Source organism: Ctenopharyngodon idella, chromosome 5 (genome assembly GCF_019924925.1).
Source record: "Ctenopharyngodon idella isolate HZGC_01 chromosome 5, HZGC01, whole genome shotgun sequence".
NCBI classification, from domain to species: domain Eukaryota; kingdom Metazoa; phylum Chordata; class Actinopteri; order Cypriniformes; family Xenocyprididae; genus Ctenopharyngodon; species Ctenopharyngodon idella.
The window spans coordinates 2,703,881-2,723,137 of NC_067224.1; the positions used below are offsets into that span (position 1 = coordinate 2,703,881).

The following is a 19,257-nucleotide window of genomic DNA, read 5'->3' on the forward strand; positions in this document are numbered from 1 at the left end:
AGGCGTCCTCCATTGGGCCGCGCAGACGTCACGCTCCACGGCTCCGGCGCTGAGCTCTGGTCATGACCTTCTGCCAAACACAAACACAAGAGCTTCAGGGAAAGATGTAAACGCTCAACTGTAGCTGTGTGGACGCTACAAAAAGTGCTTCAGTATTTCTGTAACACTGTGCGTAACAAGGCCGTAGCCATGTCTTCAACATTAGGGGGGACCTTTTTTGGGTGGTGGGTTTATTTTTATTTAAAAGAAATTAATAAATTAAAGGTGTGGCTGATTATGATTTCACTTTTTTAACTTTAGTTAGTGTGTAATGTTGCTGTTAGAGCATAAAAATGTCTGCAAAGTTACAACACTCAAAGTTCAATGCAAAGAGAGATATTTTCTTTTACAGAATTCGCTTTTTAAGGACTACAACAAACGGCTGGTAGGGACTACAACAAGCTTCTTCCTGGGTTAGTGACATCACTAACCCTAAAATTTACATAAACCCCGCCCCCGAGAACACGCAACAAAGGGGGTGAGGCCATGTTGGGCTGCTTTAGAGAAGAGGAAGAGTTGTTGTAGTAGAGTGTTGTTGCCATGCCGTCATTTTACGCTGGACTGCTTCACAAATGAGGGTCAATTCAACGCTGGATTTGCACAAAAGATTAACATGACGGCACATGCTAGTCGATGAGTTGAATCAACTCCACAGCAACTACATAAATTTATCCACTAACCATTCAGAAACGTCCAGATGGATTCTAAGGGTTGTAACTTCTTCCTGAGTCTCTCCATCAGTGTCGACTCCGGTTTGAACAATGTAAGGCTGAACACCGTTACTGACAATCGCCATTTTGGCTGCGTGAGATTCTCCAGCTTTGTTGTTGTTGAGCAACCGAAGCGCGAGACAGGGTTGCCAGGATTTCACAACAAAACCTGCCCAATTGCTACTCAAAACTAGCCCAAAACCAGCCCAATCGCGTTTCAGGAGGGGTTGCACAGTAAAAATCGTGTTTCGTGTGTCAGGGTTCCCCTGGTAAAATTTGCATTGCAGTGGCTAAATATCATGTTATTTGGGGTCGCTTCAACCAGCGGACATGAAAAACAACCTGAGGAAAACTGCAGACTTGGCAACACTGGTGCGAGCTGTTAAAGCTTTGCCCTCTTCTGGAAAGCAGTGGGAGCAGCAGCTCATTTGCATTTAAAGGGACACACACAAAAACAGCTTGTTTTTGCTCACACCCAAATAGGGGCAAATTTAACAAGCTATAATAAATGATCTGTGGGGTATTTTGAGCTGAAACTTCACAGACACATTCTGGGGACACCAGAGACTTATATTACATATTGTGAAAAGGGGCATTATAGGTCCCCTTTAAAGGATTAAAAGGGATTTAAGGGAATAAAAAAAGAAATAAGAACGGTAAAAGGTAGTTGTGAAGTAGTCCATTTAAACTCTTGGCAAATAATATTTTATTTAAAAATATGCACATGTTCACTCTTGTTGGTATGTCTAATATGTCAAAAATAATTCAAAATGCAGAAATTCCATAGAAAAGTTGAGTTGTTTGCATCACAGTATGTTACTGTGGGTCGTTAAACATATCCATCGTAAAACAGTTGTCAAATATTTAATGTTTAGCTATATTTTACCACACACGTCACTGTAAAAACTAAAAGTGTTGCATTGGAATTCACACTTGTCTTCAGTGAACATTAAGCCCCGCCTTCTTTGATCTCCCCCCACAATGGCTATGGTGGTTACGGCCCTGATGTGTAATGTATGTTCATGTAGGTTTCTTGAACAAATTCTATTCAACTTATTCTATATAAGTTGCTCAATTACAAAATATTTTGTCTAGCCATATTCAGGATCACACATCAGTACTTGCGTTGCGATATAAGAGCACAAATCTGGGTCTATCCATGTGGCGTTCAGTCATTTTCTGACTCACTGACAGTTTGATTGTTTTTCCTCACAATCTGTTTACGTGTCAACAGGCGGCATTTATCTGATATTGGCTTTTCAGATCTTTATCAAGCCGACACATCCTGAGCATCCAGAGCCTGGAGGCACAATCCATCAAACACATCCTCAGCATCTGCGCTTAATGACGGGTTCTTGTTTAAATGAAAGGATATGAGAAATTCACAAACACTCAATACACAAGAGCCATTCAGCAGTGGCTCTATCAGAGGTCTCTTTATCACCATGATTTCAAACAGAGGAAATGTGGCTGGAACAAGTGTATTCTGAGCGACAGCACTGAACATACACCGTACCCTTCTTCACACTGTTTACTATTGTTGTGTTGATGACACATTAAGCTGACCCCTCAAAAACTCTTATTGACATGTGATGGTTATGAATGAGGTAAAAACTATTGTCCTTCATTTAAACATCTTGAGCAACATCTCCCTCTTGTGGACAGTATGAAGAGGGTCAATTAATAAGAGGTTTGTGCAAAAATTCTTTATATTTAAAAAGACTACTGTTGTTGCTTTTTCTTTTTTTTTTTTTTTTTTTTTACCTTGGACAGGACAGACTTTAAAAATATATTAAATGATGTAAAACTTTAAAGGATTCAAGTGCTTCAAGCATGACAGTTTGTGTGTAACAGTTCATTTTTTTTTTCAAATCTCTTTGTTCCGCCGTGGAACTACGATCTTTCGATAGGTGCGTCTCTCTGAGATGTTGCGTCGCACTTTCACTACAGGCTGAGGAGGCGTTTCTAACTCCAGGGATGGACTGGAGTGCGATCGCTTCATCCCGGCATCAGCCTCATCCTCCTCCTCGTCCATCTCTCCTCTCCACAATCCCTCATCGAACACGTTCAGTCTGTCTCCGACTGACGAATCGGACGTCTGCAGCATCTGCCAGGCCTCCAGAACTTTAAGATAGACCTCATAACGAGACTTCTGTGAAAAGAAGAAGACAACAATATGAAACAGCCGCATTTACTCACATCTTTTACAGTGGATTTAAACTGAGACACAGCGTGAAAAAAATCTCTAAACATCACCTGTATTAAGATTTTATAAAACTGTATATACGCCAGTGACAAACATCACAGGTAGCAAAAGATGGCATGCACACTGACAGATGAAGTGAATAACACGGATTATCTCTTCATCACGGCACCTGATATATTAGGCAGCAAATGAACATTTTGTCCTCAAAGTTGATGTGTTAGAAGCAGGAAAAATGGGCAAGCGTAAGGATTTAAGCGAGTTTGACAAGGGCCAAATTGTGATGGCTAGACGACTGGGTCAGAGCATCTCCAAAACTGCAGCTCTTGTGGGGTGTTCCCGGTCTGCAGTGGTCAGTATCTATCAAAAGTGCAGTATCTATCAACAGTGGTGAACCGGCGACAAGGTCATGGGCGGCCAAGACTCATTGATGCACGTCGGGATCCAACAGGGAAACAGTATTTCCTTTCAGCAGGATAATGCGTCCTGCCACAAAGCAAAAATGGTTCAGGAATGGTTTGAGGAGCACAACAACGAGTTTGAGGTGTTGACTTGGCCTCCAAATTCCCCAGATCTCAATCCAATCGAGCATCTGTGGGATGTGCTGAACAAACAAGTCCGATCCATGGAGGCTCCACGCAACTTACAGGACTTAAAGGATCTGCTGCTAACATCTTGGTGCAGATACCACAGCACACCTTCAGGGGTCTAGTGGAGTCCATGCCTCGACGGGTCAGGGCTGTTTTGGCAGCAAAAGTTGGACCAACACAATATTAGGAAGGTGGTCATAATGTTATGCCTGATCGGTGTATATACGGGACTAAAGCTTTATTCCCCATCCCTGAAATGACCATAAAAGGAACTTACAATGCTGATTTTATTATCTACATTTTCATTTGCATAGTGTGTCCAGACATGTGATGCTACTGCTTTCAACAGAACGAACAACTAGCAAAACTTGACTAATACAGACTGTAAATGTCTGCTGTGCCAATGAGACGGTGTTTCTCAACCGTATGTCGCAAAACCATTTTGAGTGTGTAGTCAAAGAAACAACAACAACAAAAAAAGCTCATTGTAAATGTTTTTCCTGAAGTGAGACTTTTATTTTGAAAAACACACATGAAAGCTGTTGACCCTTCAGCAAAGACTTTGCTCTTTCTGTAGTTAAGTCATGAAATTACCAAAAAGTACCAAAAATTGCATAACTGGTACGCTGTGTGTTAGCTGGGAAGGATTTGCATGCAGGTATGTTCATTCTATTCATGATATTTCCAATGGTAACAGTCCGTAACCTTAACCCAAAATACCACCGATTCTGTCTTTTTGATGTCTGTGGTGGCTCATACCAGCTTACTAACTTTAGTGTATTAACAAAAACTAGTTCAATTTAATAGCCTTACCTGTTTATTCATCAGTTATAGTGATATTCTTACAATTTATGTGTATGATAAGTAAAGTGGGATGGTACTTGTATGCGTGTTAACTATTTTGAGAAATAAATTTGCTTGGTTCAAATTAAAAATTTGGGTCGTGGCTTAATGACCATGGGAAAATGTGGGTCCCGCGGCCAAACCAAGGCATCACACTGTTAAAAGTTTCCTTGATCAGTATCTTGTTTTTGAGTAAAATAAGGGAGAGTTCACCCACAAAAGAACATTTTTGGATGAACTATCCCTTTAAAAAGAGATAAATTCACTTAAGGTGCAGAATGTTTTAAGATGTATTGTTTGAGTATCATCCCATATATTCTCACACAATACATTTAGTTTTTTATCTCAGCAATTCAAGTTGTTTTGATGCTCATCTTGAGCGATTGTGAGTTTGTGACGGTGTTATGCCTGACAGACGCACCTCATACTGCAGGTACTCCTCTCTCTGCCTCATCTCCTCCAGCTCCCTGGCTTTGGTCTTCCTGCTCTCTGACGCCTCCTGCTGGAGCGCAGACAGATCCTGCTGGAAGCTCTGTAACATGGCCGCATGCGACTGCAGCTGTTTGTCCTGTTGAACGATACAGCGTCGTGAAAATAACAATAAGAGATGCAATGGTGATAAATACACTGATCGACATGCTAAATGAGACGCAGATGCTTGAAGTGTTTAATGACTTTCTGACTTTAGTGAAACCAAACAAATGAATGAACAAGCAAGCTGGTGTCTCACTAGAGAGGTGAAGAGCTTCCTGTGGTCAGAAATAAACATTAATGTAAAAGAGACGTGTGGGTGTCACAGTCGAACTTGAGTCAGTAATTAACAGAACACCCGACCCATTTGACATAAAAACGAGAGCATTTTTGGAATCGAGTCCTGATTCTGGAATCGATTCCTCCTTTTGTTTTCGATTATTTTTCAATTCTTGTTTTTTAAATTGAAGGAACCTAATCTCGCCATGACTACATGGTATTAAGGTTGTAGAAAGTAGCATTCTCATAATATGAAGCTGTAATACAAAGGTACATTTCTATAGATTGATTTTAAATTGTAATTTTGGCTGCATTGCACCTGAAATGGGTCATAGTCCATAGCCCAGCAGTATCACATAAAAAAATAAATAAATAAATAAAATAAAATTATCTCTTATTCAAGGACGTGCATTTATTGCATGGATGGAACAAGACATGAGGTGTCTAAATGTGCACAATTCATCTGAATGATGAAGTTTACTTTAATTGTATGCTTTGCACAGAATTAATAAAGCAAACTGTACACTGAAATAGCTAGAACATTAACAACAACACGAGTCTAAGTGCATGTGGTTTATCTGTCAATCCGTGAAAGTTGTTTTTTACTTTAGCGAGTAGGTTCTCAGCCACTGATATGTGTTCTCGACATGTTTTCTTTCAGAATTATTGGCTGATAGAAAGAAAATGATTACAAAAACTAGCATTTTATTTAAAATGAAAATAATCAAGACCATGCAGCACTCAAAATAATAGAGAATATAAGCCAGTTTCACCATAAAATAACCTCTGAATAGTTTTTTGAACTGGTTTATTGACACAAACTATCCGAAAGAACCCTTTTGAGGAAAGGAATCGGACTTTCAATCACTATATTAGAAAGAAAGAGTCAAATTAATGATGGCTTTGTTGAACTGATAAAGGCTCTAAATGAGGAGTCGATTCCCCTTGACTCTCGATTCCAAACGCCTCGGAATCGATTCCCAGCCCTAATAAAAACCGCGACCCGAACCGCACCCGCATTAAATGAGGTAGACAAAAATCATTTTATGTAGCCTAACACACGCAATAAAACCAACATGAGTCGATGCAATTAATTAAACATTGACATTAAACAACACTAGTAAAATAGAACAAATAATGTTTTAGACAATTTAAAAAATATTTTAGCATATTCACTCGTCATTTAAACGTCTCTTCTGAAACTCAGCAGTGTTTAACCTGGCTGCTGGTCCTCTTTGTAGCAGAAAAAATAGGCTAAAACTTTTATTTAAATTGTGAATGTATTAAATAGGCCTACATAAAGCGCTCCCTTTAATATCAATCAGACGCAGCGCGATTGGCTACAATGCTCAGCGCGGCAAATCGTGCTGTAATTAGAAGCCTTTAACGGTCTTCAGACAGCGTGAACACAAATAAGCACGGGACCATTTGAAACCAGCTGTCAAATGCACCGAATTGAGTTGAAAAAAATCTTTACTATTAGACCCGCAGTCCGCCCATAACTACCGAGCGTTCGACCCGCACCGCACCTGACACGAAAATATTAATTCCACCCTTTACATCAAATATTAGCGGCCAACCGTCGGGTACCCGCCTGTGTGCAGAACTCTACCAACCACAGTGAGCATAACGGTATCGCGCAGCATCAAAATCACCCAACTTTAAAGTGCGCACTAGAGGTAGGTTCACTGAACATTCACAGAATTTTACCAAAGCCACTGGAAGGCAAGCCTGCAACCTTTAGCCAAAAAAGCGTAACGGCTAATGCTAACGGTCTGGCTCTGGCGGTACGCAGGGAAGGAGTTTTGAACGGCGGCAAAGAATATACACTAACAAGAAGCGACACTGAACGTTCCGTTGCAACATCGGCGCTCAGCAGCAGCCCTGCGTTTCCGCCATTTTGGGGTGAAAGCGAGTCGGCAGTCCACTAGTTTCTATGGCAATATAAGCTGCTTTGTTAAAAAAAAAAAAAAACGTACATTAAAGCTAAAATCCAACCTGAATGATGACAACACAGAATAAAATACTATCACTACTGATCATCAAATCCTTTTAACAGTTTATTTTACAGACTTTGTGTTTAAGTGTTTGTGTTTAATTCTTTAAAAGATCTAGTATTAGCATTATAAACACTGAATTAATACCAACATATAAAATTAAATTAAGGACATGCATCAGAAAAATTGTGAATGTTGAACAATAAATATATGAATATAACAGCTTGATTTAGCAGTGTTGTCTGATGTCCGTTAAAGCAAAAGTGTCCAAAAGTGGGAATTATGCAATAACGGACACAGCAATGCATCATGTATGATGGAGTTTGGGTTCCTTGCCGCTGTCGCCTCTGGCTTGCTTAGCTGGGGACACTTGACTTGACATTTGATATTCAACAGTGCTTTGATCTGCCTGCATTGACACTATTCTTTAAGAGCTGCTGTGCAGCCAAACAATGTACCAGTTATCAATGTAAAGCTGCTTTGACACAATCTACATTGTAAAAAGCGCTATATAAATAAAGGTGACTTGACTTGACTTGACTATTATAAGATCATTATGTTTGTAGCGTGATCCATTAAAACGTACAATATAGCCTATTTCAATTCAGACCTAGTGGATACTATTATTAGCTACTATTACTCCAATAGGTCTGAAATATATTGTTCGCTGCAAACATCATGATCTTAAATTTATTAGTTGCATAAAATGGAAATACTCAATAAAGTAGGCTAACTACGTTACCTCAGATGGTTGAATGGTTGGTATTCCACAACTGGTAAAATATAACATATATAAGACAATACAACATTTACTGTGGGAGCCATACAATTTACTGATGATTTCATTTGAAAAATGTTCTTTTGCGCTTCTGATTTGGCAGTGAAATTCGCCGATTTTGGGTGCGTAAGATGTGAAGGATTCTATGGTCCAGTTAGTATTTTCACCCCATAATGGCGGCCGCGCTACCGGAGCACCATCTAGTGACTGTTGACCAAAAAGTATCAGAGTGTCGCCTCTTGGGTTCTATACTCTTTGACGGCGGGCACTGATGTCACTGCCATTACACAATAGGCTGAAAGGTGCCGCACGTAATTAAATTAGCCATTATGCTTTCTCCAATGGTAAGAGATACAGACCCTCTCATCTCCCTATAATATACAATCTCTGATTTTACTCTCCCTCATGTCCAAACCAGGAAGATTTTCGTTCATCTTCAGAACACAAATATAAATATTTTTAACAAAGCTTTTCATCATATTAAGTGACTGTGTCCACCCACACCTGCTGACTGATGGGCTTCGTTAGCCTCTGATAGGCAAGCAGATAAACAAGATGGTTACCAGCACGAGGTTTGACTGCGACGCGGGCAGGATGGGCCGACAGAACTTCCTCTGAGAGCCGACAGCAGCAGGAAAGGGTGGCGAGGAGTACAGCGCAGACACCAGGTTTATCCGCCCGATCCATGAGTTCATCTGCTCTGTGGAACTGAAGGACACAAGATGATCACTCAGATGTGACTGTTACATGATTCTGGTTGAAGGAGAATTTGCACACAAACTCACGCAGCCTCGAAGAGGAAGACCCTCCAGTCGGCCGTCTGCAAGCGAAACACGTGCGGCCGCTTGGTGTAATTCAGAGCTCGCTCTGCCAGAGAGTGATGAACGCTGACCACTTCCTCTGAGCTCTGGCAGTCCTTCACATAATCATCCTGGACAGACAGAGACACTGCTCACCAATGCCCGTGTTTATTGTTATTTGTATTGATGCTTTGGCAAGGTTATACAAAAAGCAGACATGCCACTAAAGCACTCTAAAACATGCAGTACATGCATAACATCAGTATCTAGCAACAAACCTTCTGCAGGTAAAGCACCATTCCCTTCAGCATGGCATAGAATGTCTTCCAGCTTCGTTTCCCCCACGGAGCTGCAAATCAGTTCAAATCAGCATGTTAAATGTTGTCTGTCCAGCACTCTAGGGTGGGTCAAGATGGTCAACTCATTGACTAGACATTCAAAACTAGTTCATTTGTGTTTTTGTCTTGCATGTTTAGCGATGGTGCTTTACAGGGGATGAATTGTTAGACTTCTTGAAGAGGGCGACTGTCTAAAGCCCAAACTTTACTTTTTTGTACAAAGTACACGTGGTTAAGCCCAAAGTATACTTCGCCTGTCCGTAATTTTCGTCATCAGGAGGGTCCGCGGACATCCGCACACCCCATCCCCGTGCAGCCCAATTTTAGAGGCAGCGCGGACGGTCAGCGTACAACAGCGCATGTTCGAGTGACTTTAGTGCTTGAAAACAGCAATCCACCAGATACATGCGCTACAAACGCATCTGTCCGCGCTCAAGGCCAAAGTAGTATACTTTGAAAAGGCTTGTGCGCTCAACTGTGCACGAGACAGAGCGGAACGCGGAAAATGAAGTATACCCGGGCCTTTACAAAAATCAGGTGGTGATTCGCTTCACGCGCACTGTACGCTGACCCTCGCGTACGCGTAAAAATAAAGTATACTTTGGGCTTAACTATACTGTCAGCAGCTCGGTGAACAAGGTGAAACTGTGTCTCTAAATACATCAACCACCACTATAAGTTCATACTATCCAACAACATAATTTCTGTCTGGCTTCAAATCATCTGTTGTGAGCAGTAAAGCCCAAAGTATACTTTGGCCATCCGCACACTGTCTGCATGACAAATTGGGTGTTCAGCCCAATTTTTTGAGACTGCGTGGACGGTCCATGTACAACAGTGCATGTGCGAGTGACTTGAGCGCTTGAAAACAGCAATCCACTAGATAGTGCACTTTCCTCGCTCACGGCCAAAGGATTATACTTTGAAAGGCTTGCACGCTCAACTTTGCGCGAGATAGGGCTGGGCGATATGGCCAAAAAAATCATATCTTGGTGTCTTTTTGGCTGAATGACTATATACGGTATATATATCTCAGTATTTTCTACATTTTTTATCTGTATTTAGAAAAGAAAATCTGTAGTCTGAAGTATTTTTTAAAAAAAAATCTTATTTCACATCCTGCCTAATGTTGTCCTACAAACAATGTTCATATTGAAGGCTATTAAAACAAATATTGAGGGTATGCACGTGACGTCACCGTCAGCCGGAGTCGCTGCGGTCACGCCCACTGAGTGGCAAAAAACTGAGTGGCAGCATTGGTTTTCAGCTTGAATGTCACAAAAACCACACAAAACACCTCTTAAATGGGAAAGAGCTGTGCGACTGACTGTACAGATAGATTTGACAGGAAACCTGAGGTATTTTTACAGACTGCCGAAAGCTACAGAAAAGGGAAGCAAATGGGTCGCTGCAATTCACAGAAACAACTGGACTCCAGGCAGTGAAACGTGGATTTGCGGTTATCATTTTGGCAATATTTTGGGTACGGTATATATATATATATATATATATTGTAATTGCTATGTATTGTACTGACAACAATGCGACTGACCCTCAGTGCGTCCGCGGAGGGCATGTTCCGGCGGGAAAGTAACGTCATGTAGCCAGAGAAACAAGCGCGCCGCCATCTTTATAATATTTTCTTTGAACTTCCGTTTTCGCGGTAGCTCTGTATATTTCTATGGCATCGCTGTCAAAGAATAATTAGCTGGTGAAGTGGATTTACTTGTTGTAGAGTTAATGAAAGTTATCATGAGCATTGTTTAAAGCAGATGTCTTAACAAATGTCAGTCGACCGGGAAGATTTTAAAACGAGCAGTTCATTCATAAATACGTAAGTTCGCTGTTGAACTACAAACCGGAAGACAAAAGACAACGAGCGCAGCGCTGAAAAGGGGCGGGGCTACATAAGGTCTATAGCTGTGTGCAAAAAAGGGGAAAATTATGCCGCGTTCCAGGCAACCCGTAACTCGTGTTTTTCCAACCTTTTACCCGTGAAAGTGCACTGGAACGGCAATCAAACCCGTGACCTCATGCTAGATCGATGTACTCCCAGTTCCGCGCTCTGACGTCACATAGCCCGCGAAACAACAATGGCAGCCCTTGTGGATGCGGTGTTATGCAAGTGCACGGTAAAATAATGTAAAATAAACGGTATAACAGCTTCTCTTGTCTTATGCGCCGTTTTGCCTCCTCCGTTTCCCTCAAATAAGTAAGGAGTAAGCACCTTTGGCTATAGAAATAATTGTAAATGAGCATAAGCCCCGTACGGTCCGCCATGCTGGTTTGTTTACACTCAGGCAGTTTGGCGTGACTTGCCTGGAACTACAAAGTCGTGAGTCGTGGTTTGAAGTCGTGACTTACAGGCTCAAAAACCTGCCTGGAAGGCAGCATTACATTACATTTTAAAATTGTAATATTATAATATAAAAATAAAAATAATGCTTTTTAAAGCATAAGTTAAATTCAGTAAACTAAAAATGAAAATAAAAACAGAAGCACTAATTATATTAGGTTATTTTGATTACCCCATTACAGTCACATTAGAGTTATAGATATCATAAAAATACACTTACTTGTAGGTTTAAAATTCTACATATGGCACATTTATTGTTCAACAACAAATATTTTAGCAAATTGTATATTTTAGTCAGAACTATGGCGCTCCGTCTGTTTGGCGCGCGGCAGTGCTCGTTCACGGAAGTCTATGAAGTTTAGCGGAGATTCGCTAGCAGAAGGCTCGCCCACTCCTGACAGCAAAATGTAAATATTTGCATGAATTTCCAACATTTACAGATGGAGAATATACCTGTGAAATGCAAGTTATGCACTGAGGAAAACACCACTTCACAAACGCATTAAGCAGCGCAAGTATCTCACATGAATCTGTCAAAGCATTTGACGGGGCAAGCTTTAAACTTGTTAACTAGTTATTTTAAAGCCCTTAATGTTATGCATTTCTCATGTTTAGGACAAACTGTATTTTTTTTTTCTCCGCTATTTTTCATATGCGCTCGTATTAACTACTGTATCAATAAACGGTATATCCTCATTCCATATCGTATAAAAAAATATCAATACATTGTACAAACTCGAAATACTGCCCAGCCCTAGCGCGAGACGGAGCAGAAAGTGCAAAATGAACTATACCCGGGCCTTAATGCTGTTAGTATGCCGAGTCCGTTTTTTTGAGGACTGATAGTTTTGTGGAATAAAAGGTTATAGTTAATTATTCTTTGTATTTGTTGAATATCAATCAGTTACACTACTGAAGCAAAGAAATTAAGGGGTAACATTTAGTAGGGATGCTAGGGACATGTCCTTAACAATATCCGGTGACTACTGAATTGTTCCTAGCAATAATTTTGATCAAACAATTAAAATATACTCATATGTAGCCATCCTTGTTGTAATTAAATACCACTGACATTACCCGAGAAGTCAAAGTAAATGTCCCCCACAAATCAAACTACCCTCTTAAAAGAAATGCATCTAAATGTTGTCTGGTGAACATGGCCTCTTTAAGACAAACTACTGCATATGTAACTTGAGACTTGTCTTTGTCCACACTGTGACTCACTGCGTTTTCCATCAATGTCTGCATGCGCTTTGCGTTTTAAAAAGCCTTTCTGGAACACAGTGGCCTTGGTGTCGTGAGGGAGATCCTGGAAGGGGTTACTCTTTGAGCGTAGATATCCTTCCTGGTCTAGATCCTGCTCGAGCATCATAGATTTAGCCAGAACCTCATCCTCTCTAGGAACAAGGATAAATCAGATAAAACAGCAGATCAACATTTGAAGTCAGTTCAGCACTGCAGGTTGGTTTACTCACACAGGCCCACTGAAGCGGATCGGTCTTGATGGAGCTGTAGAGACTCTGACAGAGACAGAAGAAAGAGAATTACTACTGACCACCACAGCAGTGTAGCTTCAACACGTGAACAACTCGGGACAAAGATGATTTGGCATTCACACCTTCAGACAGTCCTTGCTGAAATTCTCGCCTCCATTCATGCCCTCCAGATTTGACACAAATTCAGCCGAGGACATGGGCTTCCCGACATTCTGATGACACAAGTAAAGGATTACTCTTACAAAGATCAAGTGACGTCACAACTGGACTCCTCGTTCAAACGTTTAGGGTCTTAACTACCCCTTTTTCTATGATTGTAACAGTTATATGAGACTCACCTGTCCATGCAGGTCTGAGTTAAGCAGCATTACGGCACATGTGAGCGTGAGCACCGATCCCGCTGAAGAGAAGGTGTCAGGATTACACTGCTGGAAACGAGAGGAGAAGCGCTGCAGGACTCTCTCGCGCTCCTGAGTCTCACCGGTCAAAACCACCTCCTTCAGAAATGACCTAAGAATCAGGAAGAGCCCAAAAACACCTGAGCGATCTCTTGAAGGAGATGCATCACTTCATTGTGTGCTCAGATATATTGGAAACGAGAAGCCTACCGGAGCGCTTGCTCCAGACTTTGCCTGGTGAAGTCAAAGAACTTCAGGTACTCTTCCCCAACAGCACGACTGAAGTCGTTGCTATCAAAAGAGAAGAGAAATGAGAATATTTGTTGGAAACACAATAGTTGCAGTACACATCGTCAATGCCAAGTAAAGACTTACTCTTTGTCTAGATGCCTGACCACATCTGTACGCTGAAAACCGTCCAATCTGTAGAGCCTCTCAGCCAAGCGTTGAGCCTCGGCCCTGTTCACCATCTCAGCACTGCCGTTAATGCAGGGACCCGCGGGGTTTGTGTCCAGAACAGGCACCTCCTCTGTCATATGGTGCACTGATGTCATATCCTGTTCGTGTTGTGCCTCGTCTGCCACATGTTTCAGGTCAATGGACGGGTCCGGACACTCTGGTGGCTCCATCTCTGATTGTGGTGTCTGCTCGCAGGGTTTCTGCTCATCCGAACATTGGATCTGCTCCGAAGATTCGCTCTCGTCTGGCTCTTCCAGCTCAGACTCTTGTGCTTCTTCTGGCAGCCCATTTTCAGGTTCAGCCTTTTGCTCTGTATTTACCATCTGTTCTATATATTTTTCTTGGTCTTGTTTGTTGACCTGCTCTGAGAGGTCTAAGCCCTGAATGTCATTATTCTGGCTCATCTCTGTCACATCTGTAACAGATGTGCTCATCTCTTGTGTCAGTATTGCTTCCTCAAGTCCCACCGAAATGTTGGTGAGGTCCGACAGCTGCTCTGCTGGTTCTGTTCGGCTTGTAATGATGGTGTCCTGTGACTGATCAGACTGGACCTCTGTAGGACTTGACTCTTCTTTTTCCACATCGTCAGATTCTTGAATCTGATCCTGAATGTCGGTTCTTGCATCTGCTGATTCTCCGTTCACTTCGGTCTCAGCCCACTCTTGTGTTTGCTCTTCACTTCCTTCTTCTGTGCTTTCCTCATGCGTGAACGTTAGTTTGGGAAGGACTAACATGCCGGGTTCCTCCTCTTCTTGCGACTGTGATCTCTCTTGAACTAGCTCAATCTCTGAGTCTCTTGTGTCCATAAAGATCTGAGCGCCATCAGGTTCAAAATCATCTTCAGTCACATCTGCTCTGGAATCTGATGGAAAACAGCACAGATAAATACTTCCATGACAGATTTCAGAAGAAAATCAGTGTTCTCGAAGGATTGTGGCTTTCTGAGAACAAAAAAAAGACCCTCCAGAACAACACTAAGTCCAAACCTCTAGGATTGTAAAGGCTGATGGGAAACTGATGTGTATGCAGCCACATTTTAAAGGTTATGCAACAAGACACGTGAAGAGGAAGCCAAATTGGCCGAGTTAGCAAACAGTTCAACATTCACAGCTGATGAACACAACCATTTCACAACTCTCACACAATTATAGCCACTCCTATTGTAGATCATGATTTAAAGCACTTCTATTATCAAAATCACATCACCTCAAAAAAACATGATCAAATAATTAAGACGTTACCTTCAATATCTGCAAAAGATGTGGAGGACTCCTCATGTGAAGGTGCCATTTGTGTTTGTGTATCTGATTTCTGTGCATCACATGCCTGTCAGGGGAAAAACATCAGAACAGATTCACTTCACTCAAACATTAAGTGCCTTTTGGTCAAATCTAAACCAGCTCACTCTGAATTCATTCATACAAACTCCACTTTAGGTTTTTCCAGGTCTAAATGGTGAACTAAAAATGTGAATCTTTTTGTTTGTAAACCACATTATAAAGTGCACATAAACAGTATTAAAGGGCACCTTTTCACAAGATGTAATATAAGTCTCTGGTGTCCCCAGAATGTGTCTGTGAAGTTTCAGCTCAAAATACCCCACAGATCATTTATTATAGCTTGTCAAATTTGCCCCTATTTGGGTGTGAGCTGTTTTTGTGTGTCCCTTTAAATGCAAATGAGCTTCTGCTCCCCGCCTCCTTTCCAGAAGAGGGCGGAGCTTTAACAGCACACGCTTTGGTTGCTCAACAACAACAAAGCTGGAGAATCTCACGCAGCCAAAATGAGGATTGTCCGTAACGGTGTTCAGCCTTACATTGTTCAAACCGGAGTCGACACTGATGGAGAGACTCAGGAAGAAGTTACAACTTTTAGAATGAAACTGGACGTTTCTGAATGGTTAGTGGATAAATGTGCTGGCCTTTGCAAACAAGCATTTTTAATGTCTTGTCTTTACAGAAAACGTACATCGTTTTAGACCTTTTACACTGCTCTTTACAAACGTGTCATAAAGTATATAAACAAGTTTTAAAATAGACGACAGACATCTGGTCTATAAGACAACAATAGCTTTAACCACATTCATAAAGTATTTATATTCATAAAAAATAAACAGTGTGACACTTACTACTTCTGGAGGATTATGAACAGTTTGTACAGATCCATCCTTGAGTACCAACTTTTTAGCAAAGCCTGCCTTGTATTGCCCCCCCATCCACAAAGCAGTTTAGAGTGAAATTATTTGCGCAGACATATATGAATTTAGGTAGATTTTGGAGTGCATTATCTTCAAAAATAAAATGAATCCACTGCATCCTCAGTGGCTCAGATGTTGTCGAAAAATGAAGAGTCTTATGTTAAGTTTTACATTAAAAAACAGAACACCAGGATTGCTTACGAGATGTTGTTGACGCTACAGCTGCTCGAGTACGGAGAAAATGGCGGACAGCGTACAACTCAATGAGGGAGGAAACTATGGTAATGCAGGACTGTCAGTCAGCAGCTGTGGGCGGGGCCTGAGCAGTGTGACGTCACACTGCTCAGAGAATCAAAATGGCATGTCTAATGAGACTGCTTTGGTTTAAAGGGGATGTAAAAAAAAGGAGCAGGTGGATTTTTATCATTGTAGGGCAATTGTGTTCACACACTGCCAACACACATTTATGTCAAAATGCCATGTAAAAGAGGATTTTGCAAAATAGGTGCCCTTTATGAAAGCAGGTCACTGGTTACTGATACAAGAACATGTCAACCAGAAAAACCACAAAGCCCTTCCGCTGTTTGGCTTACATACCTGGGAAGATGCAAGTCTGACGTCTGCTTGTGATTCGGCTTCAGGTAGCAAATCAATAATGTCATCCTGATTTGGGATATAACTGAGGTCTTCAGATGGTAGATTCAACGTCCAGTCAAACCCTGGTTCGTCAACGGAGTCTAGTTCACGGTCCGATCCAGGAGCCGGAGGTTCTTCTGTGGTCTCAGGGGCATCCCACTGCACAGTGGCATAAGATAAAGGAGAACAGGGTATGGTGACGGGGTACACGGTCAGAGAGACCCCGTGATCTGACACGTCCAGTCCGACGCTCTTCATAGGGACACCCTCAATCTCAAGGCTTTTTTCGTTCTCCTGCTTCATCCTCTCGATGTACTGCTTAGCCTCCAGGTAAGGCTCAGATTCCTGATAGTCTGCAATATCCTCCATAGTCTTCTCATTTAGATCGTCATCATGAGGAGTTTAGGAAGGGCTTAGGTTCAGTCTTCGTCCTCCGTGATGAGCAGGGCATCCATTTTGAGATCGACACTGTTTCCTCCCACGCAGAACAAAATTTTCAACCAACAATCTCCAAGAGCCTGAAAGAGATTTCAGAAAACAAATGACATCTATATCATGACCATTCCATACAACATGTGATCAAACATTTTGAGTACGCAAATGTTCACTTCATTCTAATGAAAACATTTCATTATCCGTCATATACATCCTGCACTGACACCACAAAACCACCACAATTTAGAGCCATGTGCTTGAGACCGCCGAATCTTACATTTCTGCTATTTTAATGGAAGATCTGTAGACCAGCTGCTTGAGTTCAGCATTTACACAAAACAAAATATAAACGGCACACTGCAACAAGTGTATGTGGAGTCGTGCAAGATAAGGGCAGGGTTATTTCCTAATTAAAAAATTCTCATGATAAACGTCCAAACGACAGGACCAGAATGAGTGTTTGCAGAGTTGAAAACAGTCTGTAAAAACCACCCACAGAAATGAGCAATGAATTCATTTTTACGTGTCATTCATTAAGTCCCCCATAAGCCTTATGTCTGGTTTGCATGTTCACATTGTCCTAACAAGCAGCACACGATCAGTGATGTGATTTATAAAATCTAATGTGCTGATGGTTTCAAACAAAAGTAGAGAATGAAGCTCACCTCAGCCGTGTCCCTCAGTAAAGCCCACTCAACTCTTTTAAAAGACACACAGGGCGGATGTGCTCTGCAATGACTTTTGCTCAAGCAGCACTGAGACACATTTGCACTTCCTGACCACAAACAACCTCCTCTGACACAGAGAGAGAGAGAGTGAGAGAGAGAGTTAAGGGTGAGATAAAGACAGACACTGTTAAACAGAGAACAGTAAACTGTTTCCTTGCCATTCAGAATCACTATAATCATCTTCAACACAGATAAACACTCAAAGCCTGACAGACTGTTGAAACTTGAACTGACCCTCTAACAGTGATAGATAGATCATCAGCACATCACTTCCTGCTGCTCCCTCACATCACCTCACACTTCCTGTGCTGTAGAGATCATGAACATGAAAATGCCAGATTAACATCTTTCTTCCAGTGACATCATTACACAGTTTAATCTTCATATCTGATCATCTGTGAAGGTCAGACTGTGTTTAAACAATAACAATTTAAACACTTTAAACACTATTCACGACATTCACACTTAAGTTAGAAAAGCACATTTAGTTTAAAGATGGTTAAAAAGCACAATATTAATGTGTTTGCAGGCGATAGCATTTAAATGAACAGTCTAAGACATTACAGAAACCTGAAGAAAATGGTGCATTATTTAAGTGTTTTCTTTTAACCTTCTCGAAACGCTCACAGATCATTATGAAGAAGATAATAAAATCTATGTGCACGACTTGATGCCTAAAATCCTCCGCAAACGAGTCACACAGCATTGTTTTCTAATGCACAGCTTCGGGTTAATGACACACGAGTCAAGACTAAACAAACACCCTTATTCTCCACTGGAGAATTCATTCACTCACCGGCTCAGTTCTGCTCGAAATCTGTGAAAATATTACGAATTAAAAACCGATGCGCGTCTACAGGAAAGTGATCGTATGATTGGCTGATGGCAAAAGCGGAAACACACCTGACACCTGAGCGCCCCGCCCACCTGACGGTGTTCATTCCTCAGCCAGCAGGTAAAACTGGTTACCTGTCGGACACCTGATGGCCAGTCCGACACGATTCTCCTTCACCAGCATATTTTTTCATCCCAAAAATATCAGTAGTATATAATTTAAAATTAAAGACATTTTTATCACTGAAGGGCTCTATTCAAGTCACTATATGGGCCATTCTACAGAATTGGTTCAAAGTCAAAGTTGGAAAAAATGTCTTTTCCACAAATTTTGTATGTATGCGAATTGTATAATATCCAAGGTACACATTTTGTATTTGTATTGTGATATTGTATTTTCAGAAAGTTTTGGAATATTTTTCCTCTCCCCAAATTTGTCACTACCGAAACACAATAATAAATAATTTAATAAGAAGGCTTATATTGACCTATTAACATTTTGTTTACATCTACCTTGTAAATATATTTTTTGCTATTTTTTTTTTTTTTAATTTACAGGTAAATCAATAACAATTACAATTTTAGAAATATTTCAAGTGTAATTTATGAGATTTGTTGTAATTTGAATCCAATCTTTCTTTGTAAAAGGCATAAAGTTTATCATACTGAT

At 41.1% G+C, this 19,257-nt stretch overlaps 2 protein-coding genes across 4 annotated transcripts; both read right to left on the minus strand.

Annotated features, from left to right (window-relative positions):
* Positions 1–1,431: 1,431 nt before the first annotated feature.
* Positions 1,432–12,795, minus strand: LOC127513183 (PH and SEC7 domain-containing protein 3). The gene is made up of 6 exons (XM_051894805.1): positions 12,629–12,795; positions 8,989–9,059; positions 8,696–8,841; positions 8,474–8,618; positions 4,807–4,953; positions 1,432–2,901 (listed from the first exon to the last, which is right to left on the minus strand). Exons 1-6 carry the CDS (start codon positions 12,774–12,776, stop codon positions 2,617–2,619), a joined length of 942 nt encoding a protein of 313 aa, XP_051750765.1. The 5' UTR covers positions 12,777–12,795; the 3' UTR covers positions 1,432–2,616.
* On the minus strand, positions 12,786–18,061 carry LOC127513182 (uncharacterized). 3 transcript variants are annotated; one of them, XM_051894802.1, is made up of 9 exons: positions 17,988–18,061; positions 17,691–17,820; positions 16,552–17,108; positions 14,999–15,083; positions 13,674–14,619; positions 13,509–13,589; positions 13,239–13,410; positions 13,023–13,112; positions 12,786–12,924 (listed from the first exon to the last, which is right to left on the minus strand). In XM_051894802.1, exons 3-9 carry the CDS (start codon positions 16,957–16,959, stop codon positions 12,802–12,804), a joined length of 1,905 nt encoding a protein of 634 aa, XP_051750762.1. In that variant the 5' UTR covers positions 16,960–17,108; positions 17,691–17,820; positions 17,988–18,061; the 3' UTR covers positions 12,786–12,801. The 3 variants fall into 3 exon arrangements, with proteins under 3 accessions (XP_051750762.1, XP_051750763.1, XP_051750764.1); XM_051894803.1 differs by lacking the exon at positions 17,988–18,061 and having other exon boundaries at positions 17,691–17,986; XM_051894804.1 differs by lacking the exon at positions 12,786–12,924 and having other exon boundaries at positions 13,017–13,112.
* Between the last annotated feature and the right edge of the window lie 1,196 nt (positions 18,062–19,257).